We start from the raw sequence: 27517 nt of genomic DNA, 5'->3' as shown, positions 1-27517 counted from the left end.
TGGCAAAGGTTCAGCAGCAATAATTACAATCTACTTGCCTGGAATCGGAATTCTAATTGGCCAAGGCATTCCTTTTCAAAACTGCTCTATACTGTCTATATGTGCCCTTAACTAGCAAGAATTTCAGCCCAGAGAGGGCTGTATTTTATTGGTGTGTCTTTTTGGCGTGTAGGAAGTGTCTGCTCTCTATTTCTGTCTGCGCTGCCACAAAGGTAAAATCCTACAACCATTGTGAGACTGACACATCTCTATACAACTCTGCTGCAGAAAGCAAAAAATAAAGGAAAGAGAAAAAAGGAAAAGAAGGACTCAGAAGCAGGTGAATGACACCATAAAGACTGATTTCAAAATAAAAAATAAAATTATTACGAGAAGGCTGCCCTAGCTGTTCTGTTCTAAACAAGATATGATGAAGAAACTCAGTCTTTGGCCTCCTAACCAGGTAACTGGAACTTTCATTCCAAGCTGACTGCAGTTCTGCTGCAAAACAGCGTTAGCCTCAGCTCCGCCAAGCTGACAGGTGACCATTTCACCGTTAACTAGAGCAGCTAGAAACCCATGAGGGGAAAAAAAAAGGACTGGAAACCTACGATATCAGAGGCCATGCAACAGCATTAACGGAGCCGGCATTACTGAACCAGGAATAGGGTCTGCTAATTGGTTTGTAACTTCCTCAGCACCCTTGGCACATCCGGCAAGATACAGCATTGACCCATCGCACAGGCGAGCTGCGTGTGATGGATGGCAGCTGGGAAAGCAGGACTGATGTATCACAACAGCCCTTGGAGCTACAGCCAGGACACGCTGTAGCGTGCATGACATATGAGAGACCTCCGAGCAGGTCACTCCATGAGTTGAGTAACCTTACACCCCACAGTCCTCAATTATTTTCGGATCTGCCTTATTCTTTGAAGGATTTAGGAAACTAGGACAACATATTCCCTTTACTCCCGTAATCAGCAAAGTCAAATAAGGTTTGTTGTCTTTCTATTGTGCAATTAATCATTTCATTTTGGAGGCAGCTGGAACCAGCAATGCAGGCCCAAGTCCATTAGTCACTGTTTGAAATGGGCCAGCATGACTATGTCCCTTAACTGACAACTCAAAACCAACATAAATCCACAAAGGGGTTTATTTTTAATGTTAAACTTTATTCTCCGCTTAGAACATTAACTTCAGAAAATAGAGATTTAAATAATTTTCTTTAATTATTTACACTAGAAAGGGAGAGACTTACTAGTATCTTTTTATTGGGTAAAGCTCTTTTTTTTTTAATTATTATTTTAAAGCCAGCATCTTGTCAAAAGTTCATAGCCAGAACATACCACATCAATGCATGTATAGGTATAGGTTTCCCATATACCTTTTGTTTACTCAGTTACTGTCTAAAATAACTAAACAACCATTTCTTTACTCATTTTTAAGTGCAGAGGACAAGGATAAATGATCAGATGCCAGAGTGATTAATTTTGTTTTCTACTGAGCATGCCTAACCAACTTGCCACTGAGACTCCCATCCCAAGTGACAGCAGAAGCCCTTAAGAAATCTTCCACCTTTGCATATGAAGCAATCCCATGGTAAAAAAAAAAAAAAAATCTGCAGATTCGGCGTAAAGGAAAATATACTTTTCATTTAATGCACACTTCTGCTTTGAGTGCTGCCTACAGGATATCAGCACTTGGCTTGTGACCACCTGTAATAAGATAATGAAGATCAAATATGAATTTTCTTGGCCAGCTCTCTGGGTTTGACTAATTTTCTTTTCCTCTGCTTGCATTTTCTCCCTATCGGTCAGTGCCAAGCACAGCACCTTAAAAATGTAACTAGTCAAAAATCTGTGGTTTCTTTAGGTTTTTTGGTGTGGCAGGATTGGATGAACAACACCTACCAGTCATTCAGTACTAAGAATTTGATGCAAATAAAATAAATCCGTACCTACTTTTCCCTTCCACTTTTGTCAGGTGTTTCAAAAAAGCCCCCGTTACTCCCACACCATTTCTGTGTCTTCCTCTCGGACATGGTTCTCCCACACTCCTGAGCCAGCCTACGTTCCCCAGAGACCAAGATGGTGCAACCTTTCCATTTTTCAGGAAACATTAATGTTAAATCATAGAACATTTTCCAGTGAGGCAAATAGTATGTCAAACTACAGATCCCCAACCAAAAATGATACAAGGAAGCCCAAAGGGATTTCAGCAGCTCTGGAGTAGTTGAGAAGTGGCTACTCTTTAACTTCTACGGAAATCTACACCGTACAGCAGGTCCAGACATGAGTCCACAGGCTCCAAGCCAACTGGAAGCCGCTTCAGTGTGGTCTTGAACTCGGGCTAACATCTTACTCTACCTCTCAACAGTGTTTGAATCCTGCTTGTGTCTGGGGGTGAGCACCAAATAAACCACATGCTGCTAATCAGCTCTAAACTTGAAGGACTCGTTGGTATTTTTCTACCGTACGCCATTATACGCCGTATGGACACAAGGGGAATGTGTATATGAGATGGCCTTTGATGGGAGAACGCTCTCCATCTCAAAGAAAAAGAAATGAAAACATAACTCTAATAACTAATTTATTAATTGCTGTTTAACTTGCCCAGATTCTCTCAAAGAGGGAAATGTAATTTGATGGAATAATTCCACTATTTAAAATGTCAATAAAGTCAAATGTGAGATTTTTTTGCTCTTGAAAGAGAAAAAAACAAAACAAAACCTAATGTAAAGCCAGTCATATTTCATAAATCAGGGCTCTAGGAAATCTCAAAATATAAATGGGATTTTTCTTTTCCAACTTGTCAGCAGAAGCAAAGGCCCTGCCAACATAAACCATCAACGCATACTTGTCTGAGAAATTGTGATGCTGAAGTAAAACTTGGCTGGGACAGTATTATATGAAACTGTTATATATTATTCGGCTGTACTATACAGGGAAAGTTAAGTAAATCAATAAATCTGATATCCATGAATGCAATTAAACATTTGGTTTTAATGAAGCTCAAAGTTACACTCGTTTCTAAACAATAATAATAAAAAGCTCTATTACCACTGGAAGAGGAATGTCGATGTTTTCAGTTTGTACGAAATTAATTAGGCTATAGAGAGCTGTCACGCTTACACACCACATACATACCCACAGCACGCCTGGCTGCCCACAGACCCAGCGAAAGACGTTGCACTACTTGAGTGCCACCTCAAAACCTCCAGGACCTTCGTTTCGTAATTAATGCCATGGCTTCAAAAGCAAAGGGCCTCATCCCACATCTATACCCTCGATGTCACTGAGGAAACAGAATCGGAGCCTCGTGGCCCTGGGCTGTTCTCACGCTGCTCGTGGTGGAGGTACGGCAGTCACGCACTGCAGCGCTTCTCGATGCGCATCGTATCAGAAGGCACTCCTTAAAGCGATAGGGCATATTAATTTGTTTTTCTTATACATTCTACGTTCTCAGGAGTTTGTATAACAAATTCCCAGGCAAGTCAGCAGGCAAACAAACAGAAGCGGAAGAAAAATGTAGTGAATGAAAACTTGACTTTGAGTCTGTTTTAATAAGTTGCAGATGAATACTATTGGGATAAATGAACAGCATGATCTATCGACTGTTTTTCTTATGGAGTAGATGATCTTTAGACGTTTTCCAAATGCTTTGGTCATTCTTTGCTTTTAAAGGATGGGGAAACACAGAGGATGGGAGTTGGGCTCCAGAAGCAGTAATCCTGTCTCCATCTGCCCCCGGGCAGCCCTGGACAGGCAATTCCCCTCCTTCTGCATCAGTTCCCTACCTTTAAAACGGGGAATTGGTAGTAACCACAGACCATAATTATCTGTCGATGAAGACCATCTCACCAGACCAAAGTAATACCCTTATCCTACTATAGTGCACATCAGGATTCCATTAAAATAACAAGTCTGACCCAAATCACCAAAGGGCCACATCTCAAAGGGAGGTTAAAGCAGTAGCGTTATTGGTTTGACGTATTGCAGTAGTGGTGGAGGAGTTCTCACGCAGACACATCATTAGTCAAATAGATTTTATTCCAGCCAATGCCTTTCATTAACCCAAAAATATATTCTATAGTGCAGTGTCTAAAACGTGGCCATACCTAGAGACTACTGCAGCACTCACTTAACCCTTTCACAGTGCAAGACACATTTGCCCAGACCGAACACGTACTGGTCTGCAACTTTGATGCCTGGAATTTAAGCAGGGAGTTACTTGAATTGGAAGTGATAATGCAATTTCATGTCCAGCATTTGGGTTGCAAGTGAGAGTAATTGTGTTATCAGAGGAAGTGTCACATGTGAGCTCAGCTGGGAGGGTGACAAGACAGACCAAGGAAAGCAGAGAAAAATGAAGAAGGAAAGAGATGTTGGCATCAGCACCAATTTAGCGAGCGCGTTTTATAGCACTCTGCAGCAAGCGGTGTACGATAGAGGGAGGATTGTTTCACACTTATGCATCACACTGAGCCTCATAGGATGCCTTTTCAAGTCTCTAAATGTATACAAATATTTCTAGTTATAGCATTTTGTTTGTTTGTTTTTTAAATTAAGTGCTGTCAGACACTGACTGGATGGAGAAGGGGTAGGCTCAAAGAGCCACGTTCAGATGGCGCTTGTCCTGGCAGTAGCAGTGATGCTCGGGGGATTACCTGGCACTTGGGGACAGCATGCACACAATTGTCAAAGAACAGAGACAGCATTCACCTCGGATCACAGAGGTGATCGTGACCCAGGAGCTGTTTAGCACTTGAACAGACAGATTATAGAAGCTACAAAACCCCAGAAGCCAAATGTTTTCTAACGTTAAGCTCAAAATCCTCCGGTAGTTTCACAGTCAGATAACTTGCAAACCATGCGAGATGTTTATATGAACTAAAAGCTCTTCAGAAAGTTTGGAGAAAAAGCACACATCCAAACCGGTGCTTTACTCAGCTGGGATTTTCTCCTAACTTCTCTTTTGGACGAAATCTCCTATTCTGTGAGAAATCATGCTTGAGGAGTCATGAGGAATTTAAATTTTTTTCGCACTGGTTTCCTACTTCCATTCCTTTTTTAAATAGTTGATGTCTGGAGTGTCATTTTCAAACCCCCTCTCCAGCTGACTGTGTCTGGGATGTGGTGGGTTCAGCCAGGCCGTTTGAAAAATGGATGGCTCTAGTCCTGGCAGCCTCATGTAGCACAACAGTGTAATCCCATCAAAAATGACTGGCTGTTCAGTTCGGGGGCTTTATCCCCATCTCCGTCCCTGTGGACAGGGCATCTCCCAGTCGCTGATGGCAGGACAGTGGCCGAACACCTTTTGTACACGTGCATGCTTCTCATCTCGCAGTTGGGTAACTCTGAGGGGTTCTTGGGGTTTTCAACAGCATTTTGTTGTTTCAGAAAGAAAGGGCTTCCTGTGAGATTTGTGTCCTGAAACTACTGAGACATTTCTGAAAGCAGCTCTCAGGCTCCCCCCACCCCACCAGAGAGGTCACTGCGGATGCCTTTGGAGCTGCATGTTCCCATGCCAGCATCCTCTGGACACCGGCCATTGTGCTCTTTTCCAGGCTGCATTTCTGAGTGTCTTTGCTGGGTTCTGCACTTGCAGAGCAAGTTATAGGGGAAAAATCATTCAAGTCCATACAAATTTATCACTGAAGATGTGTGTGCTGGCTACAGGCCAAAATTATTTGCTAAAAACTTGAAGACCCTCCGAGCTAGATAAACAGAAGGGTATTTCCTGAAGACAGGAAGGAAACGACGTGACTTTGTCGTACCTTCACCTTCCCACAAGCTTTGACAGTCTAATTGGCTTTCTTATCCAGATGGAAGCACCGGAAATCCTGATTACCCATTGTTCCCATTTCGTGCATTCAGCTTTTACTGCCTCCTCTCCACCATTCAGCTCTTCCTCCTCCGGAGAAGCCAGCAGGATACAGATTATGGCATGATTATCTTCTCCTCTAACCTGCATTTTAGGCAGCTATCAGTGTCAATCGAACTATTTATGCCATTGTAATCCTACGTGAAGCAAGGCACTCGAGTGTTATGTCTGAGAGGATGTAACAGAGCTGGAATACGTGCGTGTCTGAGTACAAGACCGCCAAGCCTACTTCTCACTTTATCTTTATTCCTCACCCCCTCTACCTGCCTGAAAAATGTAAACTAGTGAAACAGTCGAAAACCTCTTAGTTTGCAGATGCGTGCCTGATTCTTCCCGTAGCTCATCCCAGAGTGATCAAGTCATATCCACAAGCTAATAACACATCTCAAATGCTCGGCCCTGTGGCTGCACTGAAAGAAAGATCTAGATGGTTGAAGTAGGTCCGAGCAAGGTTGCTCCAGATCAGCACCTTGTGGCTTGCCCTGGCCAACAGCAGGTACATAGGGGTGAGCTATAAGAATATAACTAGCACACCCCAGTTGGTACCCCCAGCTCTGACAGCATGAGCGTCAGGGCCATCTTTGGGTTTAACAGCCCTCAAGAGGTTCCCCCAGTTCCCATCTCCAAACTGTCTCATCTTTTTTGAATCTACTAATATTTTTTATGTTGACCCCCACCTGTAACAGTGAGCTCCATATGACCATCATGTGGTCAATAAAAAAGTCCTTTGCTCTAAATAGATTCAATTGTCTCCTAATTTGGGGGTTATGAAAAATATTCAGTAATTGTCCCCTCTTCAGCTTGACGTTCAACCGTGTTTCATCATACCCTTTTTCTTTGTCATCCTCTTTCAGAAGTGACAAATCTGAGTCTATTTTCTTTCCTTGGATAAAAGCTGTTCCATACTTTTGATCACAAGTTTTGCCCTTCTCTGTACCTTTTCTGCATACAATGCTTCCTCTTCTGAGACGGGGATGGGGAAGCCAGAACTGCACGCAGAATTCAAGACGCGAGTGCACTGTGGATTTATACAGTGGTAATGAGGGTTTTTGTTGAATCCTCTATTTCTGTCTCAGTAATTCCTATGATCCTTTTTGCTTCTCTGACTACCGCTGAGCACTCAGTGCTTCAGAGCACGCTAAAATGTGGAACCGATTCTTTATGACTAGTTTCATGTCTTTTAGTGAACTCTCCTAATCTGGGGGAAAAGACACAGTCCCTACCTACCCACACCTGGAACAATGCCCAAGGTGCCTGTCTGCTAGGAGGGGGAGGATATTCGTGCTCTGAGATTTCAGCGAGCTAACAGCTTGCACTTCTTTCCATTAGATGTTTTTCAGACACTTGAACCTTAGCCCCATGCAACAGCTGTGTGAGGTAGGTAAGAATCATTAAATGAATTTCACAGATGGAGAAACTGAGACAGGCAGATTTGTCCAATTCACTCAGAAACTGTCACAAAGCCAGCAACAGACCCTGAGAATGAGACCAGTCTTTCATTCCACCGGCTGCTGCAAGTGAAATGGCTGCTCCAGGGACTGTCATCACCTGGGGCTCCACGGCCACACAATGTCTTATGTCTCTACCCCTGCAGCTTGCAGTCTTTAGCACGCTGTGGAAAAACAAGGCTCCCTGCTCCAGCAAGCTGGTAGGCAAGTATATCATCCCATCCTGTCCTATCCTATCCTGTCCTGTCCATAACCATTCCTTCAAGCTGTAATACAAGTAAAGTTACCTGCAAAGCAAGCCAAGAAGTAGTTTGGAACTGTCCTGTTTCCTATTTTTCTCGTATTATTTCAGACTGGATTTTGTGCAGTAAATCATAGAATCACAGACTGCTTTGGGTTGGAAGGGTCCTTTAAAGTGCATCTAGTCCAACCCCCCTGAAATGACCAGGGACATCTTCAGCTAGATCTTTCCACCAAAATTCTCAAGGGACGCATTGCCACGGTAATGTTTCGGTGGCAGAGGTGTACAGTGGCCTGTGGGCCTGATTCGGGAAGATGTTTAGTGCTCTCAGGATCTCAGCGCAGCTACCTGGGATTTCACACCACCTGGGCCTTTATTCCTACCCAGTTCTAAAGGAGAAAGTCTGGACGGTTCAGGGACCTACCAGCATTACAAAACCTTTCAAGCAGACATCATTGGCTTAGATCAAGCACAGGTAATGACTGGAAGTAATTACTATTGGCTATCAGGCTGTGAAATTAGATTTGTAGAGGAAGTCCACAGGCACCCTTATCACAAACCATTCTTGCTCGTGGACACTCTCTTAACCAACCTCGGCAGTGACTGCAGCAGCTAAATGGGCACAGTTACCGAGATACATCCTCTGTGGTTGTCCTACCAGAGCAAAACCGCCTTGGCAGGGAAACTTAGGAAACCGAGCAGGAAAAGATGCTGCTACGCTTTTTCTATGGGAAAGGAGCCTAATACTGTCAGCTTGCACGTTGCGGATTTACCTGCAACAGTGTCAGATGGGAGAAAAAATTCACTGCCAGCATATGCTGCCTTGAAATACCTGACTACCCCAAAGTGGGAAATGGCTCTGTGAGGTGAACAGTTCTAAGAAAAGCACATTATAGAAGAAGAGAAATGCTTTTAATGCAGAGAAGAGCAATTATTCTTCAGAGTTCTTAATTTCTTAGGTAGCTCTGGAACAAGACATCAGTGCAGACCCTGTCCTGCACAGTGCAAAGCTTCCCTGGAGACCCTGCAGCAGTGCAATCCCTTTAACTACAACACTGAGACTGCAGGAACGGCTGCTGGACACAGACTGCCATGGTCCACACAAGGGGTTAATTACAGCCAGCTTGTGGAAGATTCCGGATACATACCAAAGCGCCCGTACAACCCCTCTTTGTGTGGGAATGAGCCGCAGGGATCCCATCCACTACACCAGACAGACAGAGGGGGCCTGGTAACACACCGCTTGCTGCTGTCTGTCCCCGAGCTCCGTGGTGATACCACTGCTGCACAAAACGCGGAATCAAGAGGAAAAGACTCCAGCTACTCACGCTGTTTGTAGATAAATTAAACAAACCCAGAAAAGGTTGAGACAGCTGGAAATCTGACAGGAAAACTGGGTTTTCCAGGGAGAGCACTAGAGCCAATTTACAGTTAATTACTGTGATTTGGAACAGCTCCGTGAGTAAATACCAGTCCCTGATTGTCCAAGTAAGGAAGATAATTGTTTCCTGAACTGCATCCATTGTGTGTTTAAAATGTTGTCAGCCTGTTCCTTCCTCAAACTCAGAAGAGGTTTGGTTTTCAGCAACATGAATCTGCTACTCGTCTGTTAACGAGCAGTTAAAATCCTAATGCTGAGCGTCATACCTGCCACGAAGGCAGTCTGGAGAGCTCCACAGCCATATCATAAAGCAATCTCTCCTAACGGACCACACACGAGCTCGGAGCTGCAGAGCAGTCCTGCCATCACTGCTGGACCAGCTTTGGGGACACAGAGGACTGGAGGGCCAGCGGGCACTGCCAGCTCACAAGTGTGCCAAGCACTGTGCTGCTGCAGAGGGGATAGAGAAGGATGGGCAGCAAGAGAGAAGGGACGTCATGGAAAACCCCCAAACTGCATTGTCTACTTCATTTTTTTGTCTTCAGAGCAACTAGAAGGAAAACATTTAAACATTTTACAGAGATGGCACCAACATTTGAAAAACAGATACTGACACATTCATCAAAAGGCAATCCCAAAACTCTCACTGAAATACTGGCTCACCTGAGTCCAGAGCAGGTACTGAGGCTGACTGAGGAGTCGGGGTACCCTCGAACGTTGCCATGGTAATAGCAGTGACCCTGGTTGCAAAAAACAGAAAATATTCCAATAGTCATAAACACTCTTTGCTCTCAAGTTTTATCATGGATTTACATCCCCTTTATTTCAAAGTGATGATCAGGTTCAGGCTACAGCATTCAGGACCGCACTGACAGCACCCTTCCTGCCCCGCTCAATATGTGTACTAACAGCCCAAACAGTTCCGCGATGGAAATTGTGGGTGTATTTTAAACCCCAAAATGTGGGAGTGTGGGGGATTGGTTTGGGTTTGTGTTGCGTTTTTTTTTGAAGAGGGTCAATGGTGTTTATGTGGCATGACTGACCACCTTTTCCTGCGTTATTTACAGCTACCATACGGAGTACTTGGAAAAGCCCTTCCCAAATCTTTGTTCGCAAAGCCAAGCCACGATGATGATGATGATGATGATGGAGTATTTTATAACATTAATAAGATGAACAAATCAACTGAGACATTTTACTACTTCCTATAGTCACGTAACTATTTAAAGTCATTTACGTCTATATATGTCTATAGGTGGTAGCTATGTACAAAGAGAGGTATAAAAAAGCCAATCCCACTCCTATAGTTTGAAAAAAAATGACAGTGAATGAAGGGGAAACAGGTTGGAAAGGAAACCTTTTATTGAATTATCCAACCGAGTGGCTGCATGTTATTAAGAACAACCAAGAGTAAGAGCGTCTTCTATTTTGAGAGGCAACAATCCAATTTCATTTTGTGGCTAGGTTATTGTATTTCCTTCATAATCCGCTGCTTGCAAAAGGCACCCACAACAGAGATACTTTCTCAGCACATACAGATATCTGTCTGGAATCAAGGTTAATTTTATTGTTGACTAAAGGTTATATTACATTCCCAATTACGAGGCTGGCTGGAAGGTAATGATTGTGTCACGTCCAGCATTTCTTTTCTCACGGCTCCTTTGAATGCCACCTGGAAACTGAAAACACTGCTGTAAAAGGTTCCTATCTTATTAGTGCAAAGCAAAGTTATCACTCATGCCTCAGCCTGACAGGCATCTCACTGTGCCTTTTTATTACTCGGTTCATTCACATCCATCTAGCCGCATTAATTAACCTTTTCATTTTTGGGGCATGGCTTTCACTTACAACGCCTCACCTAGCAGACCTTGATTTTGTCAAAGACAGGAATAGCCGTGAAAACGCTGGGCAAGATGGAATAATTCAGATATGATTTTTCTGCAAACAAGGTTATGCCATGAAAAATATTTGTTTAAAGCATTTCTATTTTCAGCACGAGCCACTGAACACAGCATAACAACATCTGACTTTCTAAACACAAGTCTCAACAGCTTTTCTCGGTGGAAGAAATGACAGAAACAGAGCAATAGTGTTTTACTCTTGGGTATTTTTATCATCACTACTCATAAAGAGTCAGTAACACATTAGCAAGGATAAAGCCACAACAGAAGCGAGGAAGTCACCGACTGTGTCTTTTGGGGATGATTGCTTCAGTGATAAGTGCTGAGGACGTCACAGTTCTCAGCGTGAGTGTACTATTTCACTTCAATATCGCCCGTTACGTGCATCCGGTTGGTAAGACCGAAGAATAGCAATGCCTCCCGCCTCAGCACTGACTCACTCAATGACCCCAAAACAGGCTAAACCCAAAGACAAAATAGGTTTATTCTTGTCATTTAAAGAAAGCGTAAGGCAGAGGTGCGGTTCAGAGCTCTTAGGGCAGCAGGCTTTGGGTTTGGCATCACCAGTGTCAAGCGCAGTCCTCAGTGAAACGAGGAGGGCGAGCTGCTATCTCATCCCACACAGTCTAGCTGTCTTTGTCAAAGACTGAATTATAGCAAAGGTCCCAATTTCTTTTCCTCTCCACACACAACTTGTCATTATATTAACTCTGAGCTCCTTGTTGTGGCCCATTTCACAACTTCTCTGGGTGCCACACGCTATGTGATGCCAAAGTTCAATATCGAAGATGTAAACTTAGCAGACCATGGCCTGCAGCTGGACTGGTAGAAAATTGATTTCTAGTTCAGTAACTCCACTGAACTCCAGATTCTATTTTTTTCTCCTATCACATCTTTTTATTCCTGTAAACTGGTACATAAAATGGATGACCCTCTAAAAAAAAAATCATTACCATGGCTGATTTGGCATATTTAAAACAGTGCTCTAGCCTTCCTTGAGAGCATTTAGTAAATACCAGCTTCTGATGACTGCAAATCTTTCAAGTGCTATAAACCAGGAAAATAACCTACACACTCTCTCATATGCTAGAGGAACTCCCCAATTATAGCTCCACAAACCTGATGTGGTTTGACCTCCAAGAGCAATTTGACTAAGCAACTTTTCACTGGGAAATTGGATTTGGTTTCAGCTACTGCCCGTGTTGATGTCCTCAGTGATGAAGAGATATAAAAATAAAATCAGAGACTTACCTTTCCTAAACCATATTGCAGCATTTAAATTAGAATTAATTCACTGATCTCTCAAAAAAATAATCTTTTAGGTAGTAAAACCCGCTATTATTAGTCATGATATATTATTTTTTTCGTAAGGGAAAGCCTACCTGGCATTAGCTGTACACATATTCATGCTAACATAGGTCAAAGACTTGTGCGTATTTCTTTCCTTTTACTTCCTTTAGGAGCCTACAGATCCTCCCCGTTTCTAAAACAAATGACTACTTTCTACTAAGCTGATTTTGAAGAAGATATGAGCATCCAGCAAAAAAGAAAACCCCCAAAGCTTTCAAAACTGTTGCTTTACTTGGGAGGTCTGGAGCTATAATGAAGATGCTTTTTCAGAAGTAAAATGTTATGGATAGAAATAGTGGCATTTGCTGAGACCAGCAAAGCCCGTTACGGATGAGAACACAAGGCACGATGCCTCTTCTTGCAGTATAATGAACAAATAATGTAACAGAACACATACTTTATAGGATTTAGGCAGGTAAATTATAAACTTTGTAATTAAAATCACTTGCTGCATTGTTTCTAATTAAGGTGTTCATACTGTCAGAGGACAAAAACTTTATTGCCTTAGAGTGCTTTTTGTTTATAAAAAGCAAAACTTAACCAGCGATTTTAATGAGGATTGTATTAGCCGTATTTATTTATATCTACACATACACGTAAATATAAGCATACATACACATATATATATAAACTATATCCATAATAGTCTTATGGTCTGGTTTAAAAATAATCCCAACCAACCAACTTGCTGCCCAAACCCCAGTCATGGCTTCCCCAAAGCAGAAGGACACCCAGGCCTTCAAAACCTCTGATGTGAGCTGCTGCACTATGGAAATCTGATATTTAGGGCTTTCTTCCCAACTGAACCAGGACTTTCCTCCATAACTGGTCAACAAGGGCTGCATTTATTAAAAAATTTCATGGTTGTGTTTCCATGAAGCTGCATAAATCTTACAGATTATAAAGTCACCTGGTTAAAACTCCACGGCTTGCCTTTCAAGTCTCTCTCTAAAAATTCATGTGCAGGATCACAGCAGTCAGAAAGGTACTGAAGGCAACAATAAAAAAGATGACACATCGAGCTGTTTCATCCCACCTCTCAGATCCCAGCAGAGAGCACTTTGGGTTTTAACGATGAAGCATCATCTACCCACGAAACACCAACCTTACCGTGTAATTGCGTGCGAGAACCACATCAGTGCCATCTTTCAAATAATGTGTTTCTGTGAAGCTGCTGGCTAACAGGCCCCTAAAAAATAAAAAAATAAAAACAGCACACATAGTATTAAAGCCACATCACCTTGTCTTTGTCCTTTAGTAGTTCCGTCTGAGACAGCGATCAGAGCCAGGCATTAACGATACAACAGCTACCCGGGCTATGGAGGAGATAAGGAAAAATATAAACCCAAAGAGTGGAGCTGCAGTACGTGAACGCTTCCTTCGTTATCTGAGAGAGGACTGTGAGTGTCCGGACTGCCTTCTCCTCCAAACGAGGACCGCAAGCCAGCACATTTCCGTATTGAATCTCCCATGTAATTTTCAACATGTTTTACACTAAATCTGAAATCTAGACTTTGGAGTAAGTAATGGTTAAGTAATGGTGGTTTGTCGAAAAGGAAAGTGTTTTCCCTGAGTTACCTCTTTTACTGTATAATGTGTTGTATTTGTGAGCAAGTGACCACCCAAAGACTAGTTTAGCTCTTGGTTAATGAAACAAACTTCTTCCACCGACACTCAAGGAAAAACACTACAAGAACATTACAGAAGTTAGAGTGCCGGGTTTGTTCTGATCTGATCTGAAAAGGAAATCCATGAATGGAATTCTAACAGCTTGAAAGGATGATCGGGAGATGCTGAAAGACCATGCCCATGATGAGACATTTTTTGGTCTCATTCCCTCCACATTTCCCCTTCTGTCTTTGGCAATGATATAAAAAAATTTTGACTTGCAGTTGCCATTTTCCAGAAATCTCCAGAGAGGGGCAAGTGTGTGACACTACAAAAGCTTTTCTTTCTGTAGTAAATTCATGGAACAGGGAAAGCAGCATTTGCCTTTCTTTAAAAAAAAGTCTTGCCATTGATCCATTTTTCAACTCTTACCTAAAGAGCATTTCTAACAAGGCCAGAAGGAAGAATACATATTCACATTTACTCCTCACGCAGGTTTTAATCTTTGCTCCTCAACGCAGACGTGCACAAGTTTTGAGGTTCCAGTGAAATGCAAAGGCACAATGGAAGAATCCAAAGATAAATGCCACCATCACCTTCAGAAAACTGGAGAGTTTGGACTATTGAAAAGCTTTGGCACAGCAGTTCACAATGTTTTCTGTTGCACTTTCTCCTGTGAATTGCTCAGTTGAACAAAACAGGCCCTTTCTTCTATTTAGAGCTGGTTAATGCAGCACTTTTGCACATTTGTTAGTGTGAACTACTACACAGTCTCGATACACATTTCTTGCACATTATGTAGACATTAAAACTAGAACATGAACAAACATTTAATTTTCATTACTGATTTACTTGCTTCACGTTAATATCCAATGGCTCAGTCATGATCAGGACCTGGTTGTTCTAGGAGCTGTACAAACATTGTTAGAGAGAAAACCCATCCTTAAAAATCTCTATCTTAAGGTAAACGAAAAAAAAAAAGAGATGAATGAAACAAGAACAACAACAAAGAATAAAAAAAAGAAAAAGAAGGAAAAGGCAATGTAAAAAGATGAAGATAACAAAGCGCGGACACAGGAGTATTCAAGCACAGATTCTCACTTCACATTTTTCAGCTTGTGAGAAATAGCACATTAACAGATCCCAAGTGCTAAAACACTGCAGCATTTGGTGGGTTGTTCGGGAACTGCTCTGGATCTCAGCCAACCACCACACCTAGTGAAGGACTTGGTTGCCCACCCAAGCACCTAGTGTTGCATTAGGTACTTTATATATTTCACCATCTAGCTCTGTAGAGACACCTCAAACCGCTGCAGTGTCTTGGAGGACTCCGGACACCAACGTTTTTCTCACCTCTTGTGCCCGCTGCCTCTGGAAAGACAAAGCCTACCTGAAACAAGTGTGCTCTGCCCATATTTCCTACTGACTCATCATCACAAAGAACAGCTGCTGTATTAATTATCATTATTTATCTAAGCCCTGCACTTCACTGGCATTAGTTACCTTTATAAAGGCTAAAGGTAAGATCCAATCGTTGTTCAAGTCAACAGAGTTTTGCTGTGCACTTTTTGGAAAAGGGATTTCATACAGGGTGCTGGAGCGGTTTTTATTTAACGGGACAAAATACTCGCAAGGGATAGGCTAACAGGTGTAGCATAAGGGCAAAGCGATTGAGCAATATAGCCGCTTTGTGCTCCGCTATTTCCAAAGTCTTTGGCAGCAGTGATGATAAAGGTGACCTTTCTGCTTCTGTTCGCTCTACCCTCAGGCACAGGTTTTGAAAGTATTTCATAGATTCATAGATTTTAATACCAGAAGGGAGTGTCGTGATCAGCAGTTTGACCTGCCACATTACATAGGTCATTTGACTTGAATTAATCTTCTCGTTCAAATACTGTGATGGAACCAGATCCATTTTCTTACTGTACAGGGCCCTTGTCTGGACCTCCCATGATGAAGCAGCTATCACAAGCCTGGTAAGCTTTTAACAGTTAATTAAGCTCAATGTAAAAGCTCTGCACTTTGTTATCTAGATGGACTGTGTCACCATGTGGTTTCCAGCCACTGGATCTCATTCCCTTACATCAATGTTTCATTTTCATTTGAGTCTTGGACAGTTCTACTTACTGAAGTGAGAAGTACAGCAGGTAAACAGATTCTCAATGTGGCTGACATCAATCCCCCTGTCAGGATGAAGGTTTGCTGTCTACCCTGGCGACAATACCCCCCGAACATAGGAATTCCCAGTGTGAGTAGTAAAAAACTGGTAAGAGCGCCAAGATGATGAACTCCCACTATTGGGCTAACCCAATAAAATAAAAAGTGTGTCCCAAAGTAGAACCCAAGGTGGAGTTTCAAATCATGGAAATGTCATGTACTGCTGAATGACCGTTTTAAGAAAATGACAAAGTTTCTCAGGAGTCTGCATTATGACTCCTTGAGATCGGTAACTGAGACATCATTGTTGAGACACCCGGTTTCCTGCCACGTACCATGCTGGTGCTAGCTTGAGAGCAAGCCAGAAGGAGGGTTTTCTCCACACTGTGGAGGTTATGGACCTCTGTAAGACACGTGCCAGGGAATCCAACAATTTCTGGCGGAGAAAGAAGCTGTTGCCCCCACTTTCAAAATGTCCGATATCTTAAAAGCTTATAAGCACACACCATTAGTATCCAGCAACAGCAAGACATGGAAAGGCATTTCTTGAGAGGTTATGCCAGCTAAGTGGAACGAGCACTCAAATTCCGCAACCAAGTGTGCGCCACTTCACTTTCCAATTACGGCGAGAACGTTTAATGTACCACAGATTCGATATATGTATCTATTCGTTAATTTAATTACCTCCTCCCCGGCCCCCAAAGATATGCAATGTAATAGATTGATTTACATTTCTGGTTTTTGACCCACAGTAAAGGAGATTAATAGAGGAAAGTAAATTAATTTAGATGGCAAGCTACTTAACCTAATTGGATCAATGTAATTCTGAAAGAGCAGGGATCAAAATAACATTAACGTATCACGGTGCTATTCATCACCCTGTCTGGAGCTTCAAATGTCGTCAGCTACAATGCGCAGCAGGACCAGATGATTATCAATTTTTTGCACTGTGTGAAGAGGCAGAAACAAACACTACTGAGAACTGCATCAACCGCTGGATGCGATTAAAAAAAAATCGGTTGAACCAACGGCACAACTTTCTTGTTAATTCTCTGAAGATGCAGAAGTGAATTCTTGAGTTAGATTTCTTATTTACTTGGCAATGTGTTTGTCAGCACCGCGTATTTTTTCACGTTTCCCAGAGCCGAATTAACAAGTAGAAGCTTTGATGGCCCAGATGGGCAGGTTTTATCCCTGCTGATCTATGACAGACACAGCACAGGCTTCCTCATCCTCTCTAAATCAGTAGGAAGCTTATGTGTCAGATTTGCTGAAACATTCTCAGGTGTCAGGCAGCTTCCACTAACCTAAGCCTCAGGGGGTGTGATGAACGTTATTTAAACTTCTAACACTCACCTTCCCGACCTCCCACAACAGGAAGTCTTACGCAGTTTGTCTGGGAAAGGGGAAAATGTCCTGTTTTAAACACATCAAATATTTTAGTCAACCCATTTAATGACAGGAATGATAATTTAACACACTGCCTCTCACTTGCAAATGAGAAAATCAGTCTCTGCTCTCCAGGCACCAATATATTATTTCAAAAAGGTTATAATCATATTTCATCACCCAGGGAGAGTCAGAAAGAGAGACTTACAGACGTGAGAGACAGAAAAAAATCTAGTGGATCATGCAGACGGCCTCCCTGGAAGCCAAGTATGTTATAGATCAGATTAGGTTCTGTCTCATCGAGCCTCAAATATCAGATGCAATACTGATCCCAACACTTTCAAAACAATGTCCAATTACTTTGTGTTCCAACAGATGCTATTGTCATGATGCGTTTCCTGATACTCAGCCTTTTCTAGCTGTTTCCCGTCACAATCTTTCACTCGCTGAAACACTTGCTTTTTCTTCTTGGTACGTACATCATTCAGATCGGTGCAGATTATCATCAAATTCTCCCTTAACCGTCCATGGGCCAAGTATAGAATATAGAATATATAGGCTATAAGAAAATGACAAGAACTGCATGCTTTTCCTGTTAGCGCTACTCAGGAAAAAGCTAGGCATCATCACAGGAGGAGCGGACACCAGGGTTTCCCTCAGTGATACAGGAGAAGCCAGAAGACAAAAGCCTAAGGAGCAAATCTCTTTCTAAGAGCACACAGCTTGTTTTTTCGATCTGTCTTTTAGGATGAAACCTCTTTCGTTGCCCTCCCTGTTTCAGGTCATCCCCCTGCCACACTGGCATTGTTACTCCTCAAATTGGATCTACGAGTCTCTCAAGAGACACCCAGCAACCGAGATTCACAGCCCTGCTTTAAAGCCAAACAACATGACGTCTGGATGGTCTGGTACTGGTTTCTTCAACGCCATGGGTGGTGTGTGGCTCACTGTTACACATCTCAGAAGGACTATGACTTGCTCTGTCATGACACAGAACACGAAACTCGACCTTTGTTTCAGCAAGGAATCAGGGCCAGCAGAGAGACCCAAGTGTTTACAATAACAAATCCCTGCTTCTGCTATCGCTGCCCCATGGTTAATGCTAGCGAGAGCTCAGGGTTCTGGGCTGCTTTTGGGCAGGCGCTCTGTGGTACACAGCCTAAACCAACCCTGCACAGGCAGGGATGTGGAGTGACCTGCCTGCTGCCCTCCAGCACTAACTGGGATGGCGAGATGAGTAAAGAAAAGAACTGGACACTTAGCTAAAATCCTATGACTGAAATAATAGAAACAACCAGTTTGTGCCCACTGTCCCTTGTCCTGTCACTGGGCACCACTGGGAAGAGTCTGGCCCCATCCTCCTGACCCCCCTGTATCTATTGATCCCATTGATGAGGTCCCCTCTCAGGCTGCTCTCCTCCAGCTGAACAGCCCCAGGGCTCTCAGCCTTTCCTCAGCACAGAGGTGCTCCAGCCCCATCATCATCCTCGTAGCCTCTGCTAGACTCTCTTCAGTAGCTCCTTGTGCCTCTTCTACTGGGGATCCAGATGTGGCCTCACTAGGGCAGAGTAGAGGGGGAGGATTCCACACTTCCTAAGCTTTCTTATGAGGATGTGGTGGGAGACTCTTCTTTTCATGCTCTTAACTTCACTATTCTCCTTACCTTTGGCTTGATTAACATCTCAGAATAGTTACACTACCATACAATTTGGTGTTTCAGGAAGACCATTAAACACCCCTATGACTTCTTCAGTGCTGTCCACCAGCTGCTCTGCCTGCTCTGTGGGAGCACTGACCATAAGAAGGTACCGGCAGAGCCAGGCTGACTCAGACCAGGCTGTTGTGCTTCCCTTCTCCTCAGCGAGGCTGCCTGCCGCTCAGACAGACATCTGACCTTTACTTACACTTGTTACTCCTTCTCCTCCTGTCGAATGATGAAGTGCTTGTTTTATCCCCCACCCAAGCGCTGCCTTGCTCTGTTACACAAACTCGAATTAAAAGCTCTCCAGCTATGCATTTTCAACCTCGCCTGCCAACAGGGGAGGTGAGAAGAGTGAAACAGGGTGGCATATAGGCAGTTATAAAAAAATGTTGACTCCAGCATACTCCATTAATTCTTAAGCACCTCAGTTAGGGTCATTTTGACCTTTAGACTGGAATTAGTTGCTCTTTCTTCAATTGTTGTATTTCTTTGCAGGTATAAGCATAGGAATATATAAATCTGATAAGCCCACTGCTTCTACAGTGGTGGTCTCAGTGCGAGCACCTCCTGATAGGCACAAAGGCGATAGTCACAGAGGCGTTGTTCAGTTCTTCTTTCTCATTACAACAGAACAAATGAGTGAAGCACGGGTAACGAGGTTCCCATGCATGGGCATCTAACATCATCCTGTTCGCAAAACCTCCACATATTCTTTAAACATGCCGCATTCTTTCCCCTTGTTTAATTATCTTAAGTGATTCAAAATGCTTTTGGACATTTTCCCACTGAATGTCTCCACTTCATAATATTCTGTCTGCTACACTCCAGTGTGCTGCCATAGAGGGGCTGCAATGTCATAATTGAAGAACCTGAGAGATTGAAATTTGCAGAGCTTAATTAGCACAACAATTCTGAGGAAAAAAGGGGAGCAAAATAAAACTATAATAGCTAGGAAATCAACCAAGCATCCAAAGTTTCACTATTAACTCAATGGTAGTAGCCTCTGGCATATTTTACACAGTCTCTAGACAGACAATTTGAGCAGGTCATATGTTTCATTTGAAAAATATGCCTCTGTACCCAGTTCTTTTGATGCAGAAATTCATATAATCCTGTGGCTACTGGAGTCCATGATAAAATCAACTCCCTTCCCCTTGCATAAGTGGGACTGTACCTGGCACAAAGCCAGAGAGACAAAAAATTTCCATAAATACGTGCTACAACGTCAAAAGCAAGAGCCACTCTCTTGCCCTCATCCCCGGGCAGCGTGTTGAAACACGCGTATTCTCATCGATAGCTGCTCTCTGGGGTGCTGGGGGTAGGGAGACAAGCGGGACAAGCACAGCATTTAAAGCCTACAAGTATCCTGACTTCAGAACTACTTGTTCCGTGTGGTTGCAGTGTGTAGAAAACCAAAGGACAGTCTATGCAAACAATGTGAGCAACTAAGGGAGAAAAACATCTCCCTAGCTGGCAATCACCGAGTGATTGAGAGCTTTCTTCTTTTGTGACTGCTGGGAAAGTAAACCATTAAACCTCACCTCCCCAGACTTCAGTAGAAGATGACTGAAATGCAATTAAGCACGTCAGCAGCATCCATGCTGTTCCAGGCTCTCGATGCACACCCTGCTTCCATCACTCATTGTAATGTTTACGGCAAACATTTACTTGGCAGAACTGTAGTATTTATTTTATCATTCTAACTCCAAAACACTAGTGAAGAGCCTACTGCTAACCAGCATTGTGGTGAAAGTATGTTCTCCCTTGGAACAAAATAAACAACGTGTTTTCCAGCAAAGCAGATGGGTAAAAAACAAGCTCTCTCCCTAAAATGGCTTAAGCTTGGCCAAACCCCTCAGGGTAGTCATAATGGGACAGCGTTAGGTACCCTGCACCTCCGATGGTCATTAAGGGGAGAATCGATGCACACGGCATGTGTGGGAGAATGAGAGGAACACCAGCAAGGTTTGCTCTGTCATCATAAGTGATCCTGGAGACATAGCAAAACTTCTCCGGCTGAAGAGGGAGTGGCATCGTTATCTTCTGTGAGCTTTGACTAAAACTGCTCAGCTCACACATGCCGAAAGCTGAAGCCAGAACCAGTTTCCCAGCATCTCACCCATGCTAACCTCAAAGATGTTCTGACTTGGTGTTTCACCGGTCAACTCCAATATACCAGAGCATCACCTGACAGGTTTCAGCACTCCTTGCACAGAATTGTCCTCAGAGAGCTCCATGTTAGGAATATATTATATTACTTCTTTAAGTTACCCTGCGTAGTGGAATAACAGAAATCACATTATCGGCTCAGCTGGGCAGTGTGCCACGAAAAGCAAACACCTTCAGTAACGGCTCCAGAATAACACCAGCCACAATTTGTTGTCAGCTATGGAGAGATGACAGCGCTTATTGGCTAACCGATCCTTGACGAAAAAACACAATTCTGTCCATTTAGACAATCTGTGTAGGCTGGCTGCTTTAGAGAGACTTTATTGCATGAGCTACACTAAGTAGTTTCAACTTAGAATAATGGAAGTGGCTGTGAAACCTAGAAATAACATGCCAAATTTAAAGTATGCTGGAAAAAACCACTGAACTCCGACACCTCAGAAGTGTCTACAGCAAAGATCAAAAGGAATGTGCACTGCTACGCTGCCGGCTCAACCCGGACGAACTGACACAACTCACTATTCTGAACTGGCTTTGGCTTTGGCTTTGCTAAAGACTTACACAGCTCTGAAAAGTCTGGCTGCCCTTGCGTGGATCTGGTCCTCAGATGACAATACCGTGGTTCCTGATGAAATGCGTGCTTCCTGTTCCACTGAAACTCGGATGCGATGATCTAGGGGCTTATTTTAACATTCTGATCTAGCATGCAGACTACAGCATTAGAGTTTCAGACACAGGCAACAGAGACAGTACCATCAAATCATGGATCGAAAGGTTCGCTACAAAACACTGAGATGTTTGAGAAGCTTAGAAGTGCGTATATCGCAAGCAGCAGACATAATATTTTAATGCATTATTTTCTAACATCACAGTACTGCCTTTCGTAAAACACATCCTTCGTAGTCCCTGAAACGCTTCTAAGATGGCATATTTTCATTAAATAGTCGGTTTGGAGATACTGGGCTGGAAAGCTGTCAAATTCTATTTGAAATGTTTCATTCAATTAAATATGTCGTTTGTAGCTGAGTAAAATTATCCTGCCAAACAGACGTCAGTGGGCAAACTGTCTAACTGTACTTCCATCTGAACATTTTCAGACTAGTGTAGAGTTCTATTTAAAACATCCGAGAAAACTAGTCTTAACATGGAAAATTTAGAAACATAGAAATTTACGCAACTCCAATGAAAAATCAGAACTTATTAAAAGATAACTAACAAAATGTAAATAGTGCTGTGTGATCACAGAAGTTTCTATGCAGGAATCTGAAGTACTTTTAGAAAGCCAAGCTCTTACACTGATGACAGGTCACTGAACCTAGATTCGTTCTTAGACTCTAACCAACGATCACACCCTCTCTCTATCTTTATTCTGGCTGTCGAGTGTGTGCCTGTAGGTTTGCATTTGCACTTTTAATTTAAATGAAATTGTCTTGCCGTTCCCGCCAGTGTGTTGAAACATAAAATTGAATTTGTGTTTTACTAAAGCTATGATTTTTTCCTTTGCACAAGAATGAGCCATTTTCTCTAAGTAGGCTGTACTCATATTTCACTCGCAGAACACCACTGACTTTTACAGCTACGCCTTCATTTTGCCCTATGCCTCACTGTCTCTCTCACCAACCTTTTAAAATTCTAGATGGAGAGAGCAGTGATGTTTAAGGATATTTTTATGCAAAACACGTGGCTAAGTCGCAAGCTTACAAATCTGGTACACACGCTCATTTCAAACTAGGTGGGTGCAAGAGCCAGAAGGTTGGCTGCAGGTTGTCAGACCAAAGGTCCCCCCTAGTCCTGTATTCTATCTCCGACAGTGGCAATAACTCCCGAAGAGGAGAAGCCTGCTGTGTTTCCCCAAAATACCGCTCCTGCTCTGTCTCCAAATCCTTTGCGGGCCTGGGACAAATGTGGAGATCAGACTAAAGAATTGCTCACAAGGGCGTTCTCTCCCCTGACGCTCCTCCTTTCCAGTTAAGGCAGTGACTTCCATGAAGCTCAGTCAGTTTGGTAACACAACAAGATTGCAGCTGCAGATTTCAGGCAACGTGTTAAGGCTGGAGGCAGCAATTGCAGCTCGGAATTCTGCTTCAGTGGAAGTCGATGGATAAGGCTTTGATTTTGGAGCCTAGCACAATTTTACTGGGGCAGAAAAACACCCAGTATAATACCTACCGTCCCAGTTTGGAGGCTGACTGTGACTGCTCGTGTGGTTTTCAAGCCTGTATGGGTCACTCTTACTGGACCAAGCAAAGCTGCATGAGATCACCAACTCCTGTTGACACTACTCCAATCTGTAAAAATAAAATCAGTCACTCTCTGGCCTTGCTAGCAGCATCGTTTCTTGCACAAAGGTGTAACTGAACACTTCCTAAAACCAATTCTGGAGCGAGCGCACCCTCCACCGTTCAGACTCAAAGACGGAGGGCTGCTCCTGCCCCTGTGCCACCTGCCTCCTCCCCTGCAACCAGGAGGCACATCCCAAACACTGCATCATGTTGGCATATGGCTCTTCAGGTGACTTGGGAGAGCCCGGAGTGGTTTTTCAGGTAACATTAGGCTGTTCACTCAGAGGATGATGGCTCACTTCCAGCTAATTCTGCTACGATATGACTCGAAATCGGGATGAGGTGATACAGGTGTTTGCAGAAACACCTGCAGAAAAACATGGCCCTGAGGTATCAAGTAATAAGCAAGATTATAGGGTGGGGTGGAGGCATGTGAGAGAAAGGATGGGGATTGAAAGAAAACCCCTTCCTTTCCTCTTTCTGACATTTCCCTCATTTTACCTTAGCCATTCTTCATCATCTTTCCATCCCCTCTCCTTTCCCCGCCGTCATTCCTCCACAGCCCTCCTTTCATCACCTCTTACAGGCCTGTGTTTATTATTACAGTTACACAGGAGAAACAATATTCCTAGTAAGCAAGACACAAACCCCTAACACAACCACGTTGGTGCTTTTCTTAAACAAACCTCAAATCCGGGGGTACCACCACAACGCAGTGCAGGAGGCTGGCAGTTGCCGGGGCGCCAGGTACTCAACTCCACAGGATCTGACTTTAGTGGAGATGACACAGCTTGTCATCCCTGTTTGTCAGGTCAGGCTCCATGTTCACGATTTTCAGGCAGGAAAGGAAGAATGGCTAGTGAAATCAGGACACGGGGGTAAGGCTAAACTAGGCTTTCAGCTTTTTTCTTTGTTTCTTTCATCCCTCGCTCTGCTACATGCTTCCACTGTATCTAATTCCTTGACCCTGTCATGTGTCAGAACCCCTTATGAACCAATTAAACACATTAATTCGACAGCAAATGACTGCATCAGGTCGGTGCCTGGGGCTTTAGCTAGGTGAGCTGGCTCCCTGCAAACCATGAGCTGAAGCTGGCGGACATGGGAAGGAGGGGCAGGCAAGGGGGCTGGGGCAGGAGAAGCCCTCCTCCCCCCTCCAGCAGCAAGCCCACAGTCAGAAAGCAACAGAAAACCTCACAGCATCAGCTGCTGCTGCTTTTACGTACTTTGGAATTGATTAAAGTCAGAAACAGACTCTGACTTCTGGCTACAGGAAGGCTTTTCTGCTGCCCCAGGGGGCCAAACTTGCTTCTTACCCACTGTGAGGGCATCTCATCGCACTGAAGTCACTGAAGATATGCTGGTGAAGAGTTTGGGTGAGAGAAGGATGAGACACTGTCTTTAAGCAGTTAAGACACAAAATTATAATTTTATTTTCTTTTCAATTCAAGGAAGTAATTAGTTTATAATAACATTAAAGATTTAGTTGCTGAGAGAGATATGACACTTATCTTATAAGTCATTTTAATTATTCCTACTAAGCAAGACCTCAAAAGTGTTGTGTAGTCTAAGCTAACAATGCCTTTCCGGATATTTTTGGTTCTACTGTCATTTAAAAAATTGATGCCTAGAGCATCAGCATTTATCAAGCTCATTATAGATTTCATCCAAACGACTACAGATAATTAAAAGTATGCTTCATTTTTATTGTAATGTTTCCCCCCTAACACTGCAAAGCAATTCTGTTGTTGCTCAGGGGTTTAGGAATTAATGTAGACTCATCTGCCAGAAAATAAAGTTCCACAGGATTATATACAAACTACTCATAGATACAGAGACATGAGTCAAACATGCAGAAGAGATCTGTGTACACACCCACACACATATTCTTTGGAGCACTATATGCATTTGCACATACATAAAATATAGGGCTAAAAGTGAAGGGGTATTTTGGATACGCTTTTGGTTACGCTCGGGTAACCATCCTCTGAAACTCAGTCTTCTCTAAGGCACTTGGTCAAGTTGGATACACAAAATCCCGAGAAAATGTTTGTCCGACTTATATTTTTGTTACCTATATAAAATATATGCAGCTGACACCCCATCATCTTACACCGCACAGCATTATTCACACCTAAATAAAGCCTATATATGCTGCTACTGCAGACACGAGTGGAGAAATCATGGCAGAGAACTGCTTTATATTGTGTGGGTGTCACCAACACAGAAGATGCCCAGAGAGAAATGACAAATCTTTTGAGAGGCTGTTCCACAGGATTCTGGAGAGCCATCCTTCCTGAGCTAACATTTCAGTCATTTATTGAAAGTTGTTGAGTGATGTAAAACTCATTAGGAAACTTCAGACCTTACTCAGCTTCCTCTGCATCAGGAACTACGTCATTCGCATATAAAAAGCTGGACTGCTGTAGGGCAGCTGTTTCCACACAGCACTGAATTAATATCAGCTCATTTTTTCTGTTATTCGTGGATCAGGCTATGTCTGTCATACCCGGAACTGCTGTGATAGTTGTTAACAATGCCCACATAAAACATACATATGATTTTTTTTTCAGTAATTAGTACAACACTGGGTTTGACTTGTGTAAGTACAATACATCGCACCTTGTCCCATGAAAAGTTTGGCGTAGAAACCTGCTTCATCCTAGGATCCTTAACAGTACTTCAGTTAAATAACAGCAGGTATGATGAATTTTCCTTGGCACACCTTTATCATCAAATGCTTTATGTTTCTACATGACTTTCCAGGGTACTTTGAAACTAAAATTACCCATAAATACTAATGGCATTAAAAAGCAATTACAGATACTTGCCTTTTTAATGCCTCTGTTATAATCCACGTTCAGGTAAATCAGAGAGAGACTATTTAATGACACAAGGACAGAAGAATCTCTAACGGTTTAGGATTGACATCCATGTGAGGCAGTGCTAGCATTGGTGAGGTAGTTTGGACTGAGGTAAGAAAGAGGAAAAGAAAATACAATGACTGGAATCTGACATAAATATTGGGAAACAGATCAGTATTTTATAAAGGCCATTTTATCCAAGACAGTTTAGGTTTCCTCCCACTCACAAAATGAATTCACAGTGAATAAACCCTGACTCATGAGACTATTTCCCATGCAGATTTGGATTTTATGTAAATTATTTAAGTATGTTTTAGAAAGTCTGCGCAGCAATGTAGAAATGCTCCCCTGCCTGAGCATATCAGTCAAAGAAACAGCACTCATCACCATGGAATTCCTAAGGGTAGAAGTTTTGCCAACAGGCTTGAGACTAGACTGTGGCACGGAAAAGATGAGCCTATATTCTCCTATCCCCGACATTTGCCTCCTCCTGACAACAGGAGGAGAAGGCAGAGCCTTGGACCGAGCTGTGCTAGGAGAACAAAAACCTTTGCCCAGAACAGCACTTTGCAAACTGGAGAAACCCAAACCTGGAGAATGGGGAGAGCTACGTTAAAGCCAGTCGGTATCGAAAGGAAAAATTTGCAACCTTCACATCTGGAATATCAAAGGAAAGGTATTAATTACTGAGAGGATAAGATCCTTTTGCTTTATCTCCTGGTTATTTCCAAACCACTCAGAATCGCTATTTCATTTAAGTTACACTCAAGCCAGGACATGTTCCTCCATGTTTTAGTGTCAAATAATATCGGATAAGAGATTGTTTTCAACCACAGAGAACTAAAACGACAAACCCATAGAGTAAGTCTCTCCAAAAGAGTTCTCCAAAGGAGAACTGTTGAGATGCTACAAGAGTCGTGAGATAATCAATGTATAATTTTCTACTGCATTGCAAACACAGAAGAAATACATCTGCTTTCTTGCACATTGCTGAATTTTTATTCTTTAAATTTGCTTATGTCCAAAAAATTACATACGATATTTTTTGTTGATTGTCCTACTAAAAACAAAGGGTGTTTTTTTTTTTATTTTAGCCATGAGGGCGATACTAATAGGGAAATCATGAGGCTGTTTCACTTGATGAGAGATGTTACACTGTTCTG

The 27517-nt window shown here is 42.8% G+C and overlaps 1 protein-coding gene across 1 annotated transcript in view; it reads right to left on the bottom strand.

Moving 5' to 3' along the window:
• The window catches only part of LOC104494596 (disintegrin and metalloproteinase domain-containing protein 12-like), a gene marked incomplete at both ends in the record, with an annotated part of 137482 nt that overhangs the window by 35699 nt on the left and 74266 nt on the right, over positions 1-27517 (bottom strand). Inside the window, 2 exons of the mRNA XM_010137459.1 lie at positions 9596-9672; positions 13294-13372. Coding sequence (XP_010135761.1) covers positions 9596-9672; positions 13294-13372 — 156 coding nt within the window. The remainder of the gene's footprint in view (positions 1-9595; positions 9673-13293; positions 13373-27517) is intronic.

The sequence above is a fragment of the Buceros rhinoceros genome, unplaced genomic scaffold (assembly GCF_000710305.1).
Source record: "Buceros rhinoceros silvestris isolate BGI_N320 unplaced genomic scaffold, ASM71030v1 scaffold1576, whole genome shotgun sequence".
Classification (NCBI taxonomy): Eukaryota; Metazoa; Chordata; class Aves; order Bucerotiformes; family Bucerotidae; genus Buceros; species Buceros rhinoceros.
The sequence above is the reverse complement of the archived record's forward strand: the minus strand, read 5'-3'. Positions and strand labels throughout refer to the sequence as shown.